The 2,146-nt window shown below is 41.1% G+C and overlaps 1 protein-coding gene across 1 annotated transcript in view; it reads left to right on the forward strand.

Annotated features, from left to right (window-relative positions):
• LOC127651785 (polycystin-1-like) overlaps window positions 1-2,146 on the forward strand; it is an 81,333-nt gene that overhangs the window by 23,612 nt on the left and 55,575 nt on the right. Inside the window, 1 exon segment of the mRNA XM_052137791.1 lies at window positions 431-608. Within this exon segment, the coding sequence (XP_051993751.1) occupies window positions 431-608 (178 nt within the window).

Here is a 2,146-nt window from a genome sequence, read left to right on the forward strand (position 1 = left end):
AAACGCGTTCTTGCTGCGGAAAAGGCACAACTCTCAAATATGTCCGTCTACTGTGTTTACATAGGAAAACAATTGAAAAACAGTGCATGTGTGTTGGTTGTGAACAGCCCCTAACTGAAATGCAACCTCCTAAGTGACTGATTTGGAACACCCCTGCTAAAAAAAGTTTTTTGTTAAACCAGCCCAAGCTAGTTTGCTGGTCTTAGCTGGTTTCCCAGCCTGGTCCACTTTGATGGTTTGGGGCTAGGGTTAGGGCAGGGTCAGGGGTTTTGGGCACTTTACAGCTGTTTAGGCTCGTAGACCAGCTTAAACAAGCAAAGACCGGCAACAAAACCATCTTAGGCTGGTTTATGTTGTTTATTTGAGCAACTGGATCTACTATCACTAATCTCTAATTATGAACTGAAGCACTCTCTCCTTCTTTCCTTAGCGGAGCCGCTGTGTTTGCCAGATGCGATCCATCACGCTGACTCGTCCCGCTGTTTCCTGTTGGTGGCGGAAGAAGTCAGCTGGTCAGACGCGCAGCGCAATTGTTCCGCTCGTGGGGGAGAACTCGCTGTTGTGCATTCCCAAACCGTACGAGACCTTCTGGCCCCTCGAATCACACAGTGAGTCTGACGTTTCTAGAAAACGTCATCAGTGTCATTTTCTAGAGCTCTGATTTTACAAAACGTCTACAGCGTTTTAACGACAAATTCCCGATTTTCCCAAACTCACTTCTTGCTACACAGTTTTACTAGGAAACGTCCCTCTAGCATCATTTTTCGATGCACAACCAATATGTCAATAGAACTTGTTCTCTGAATGAACTATAAAGCAATCGACGCGAATAAAGCGAAAATAGGATGCGCGACGTTGCTTTAAAAGTAGTTTGTTGAGGCAAATAAATAAAAGAATGTCACGTCCAAACCATATGACCACGCCGATAAAATTAGTCCAATTAATCGCAATTAATCACATATATGAATATTTGCGGAGAAAGCCCCCCAAATAACGATAATTCAACTTTATTAGGTACACCTGTACTAGACCCCGAAGCCGCCGCCAGGCGCCGCCATTTGCGCCATTTAGAATTTCAGCCGCCGCCAGCCAATAATTTCGTAAGCCAAATTGAGCCGCCATCTGATAAAGTTTGGCTGAGCCGCTAGAATTATTTGCATCAAATAATAATTATATCACATAGAGACATACACACACTAAATATATAAACAATACACTGAGATCTATTTTCACACGGGATTCATAACAGCACAGTCTTGTGCTCGTTGCTACGATACACAGACTCACAGTGAATTGACGACCAATTAAAATTGCTCGTTTTCCGTACAGAAGAAGCGATGCATGTTTTTGTGGTGAAATGGCGGAAAGAAGCAAGCAAGGTAATTTTGATCTCACTTCTCACATAATTTCCTAATTCCTACTTACTTTTTTATTAACTTAGGCCTACCCAGACTTCTGTTAAATCTTCAGGGCACGGTTGCACAAACACCTGAATCAAAGATTGATGTTATAAACCAAATATTCTGGAACGGAGAGATTTATAGCACTGAACGTGATATTACTGCAGTAACAAACCACCGTTTCCACATTGCTAATTCACGACGCATGCTTCAGTGTACATTGAAGTGAAATGTGCAAAACTTTGTCCAAAATAATACTTTGATAACAGTGTGTGTTTATATTAAGGCGAGACACGGCAGGCAAAAACATCGTTTTATTTTTACTGGTCAATTTTGAGATTTTTGGATATTTGTCTTCAATAACATGTCTTCTTTCAGACTTGTGCTGAAAAAAAGTCTGAAATACACATTTAGGTTTTTATTTTACTACACTTCGTCTGTTTGCGTCTGTAGATTTCTCATAAATTCAACAAAAGTTTGCGTTCTTAATCAACATACTTCTCCGTCACCCTCTCATCACAGTATTGCATTTTGTAGAAATATAGTGTAAGCCATGCATTGCTTGGAAATATTGAGATCTAGTAAATCAGTATAACATAGACATCTGTAGACATGAAGTGGCAGCTTCAGCCATTTGCAGCTATGAAAATTTTGGCGGCTGCAGCAGGCATTTAGGTTTTGGCTGAGCCGGCTAGCCAGCCAATAACTTCATCAGCCAGCCATTATTCTCAAAACAAATGGCTTCG

The sequence above is a fragment of the Xyrauchen texanus genome, chromosome 11 (assembly GCF_025860055.1).
Source record: "Xyrauchen texanus isolate HMW12.3.18 chromosome 11, RBS_HiC_50CHRs, whole genome shotgun sequence".
Taxonomy (NCBI): domain Eukaryota; kingdom Metazoa; phylum Chordata; class Actinopteri; order Cypriniformes; family Catostomidae; genus Xyrauchen; species Xyrauchen texanus.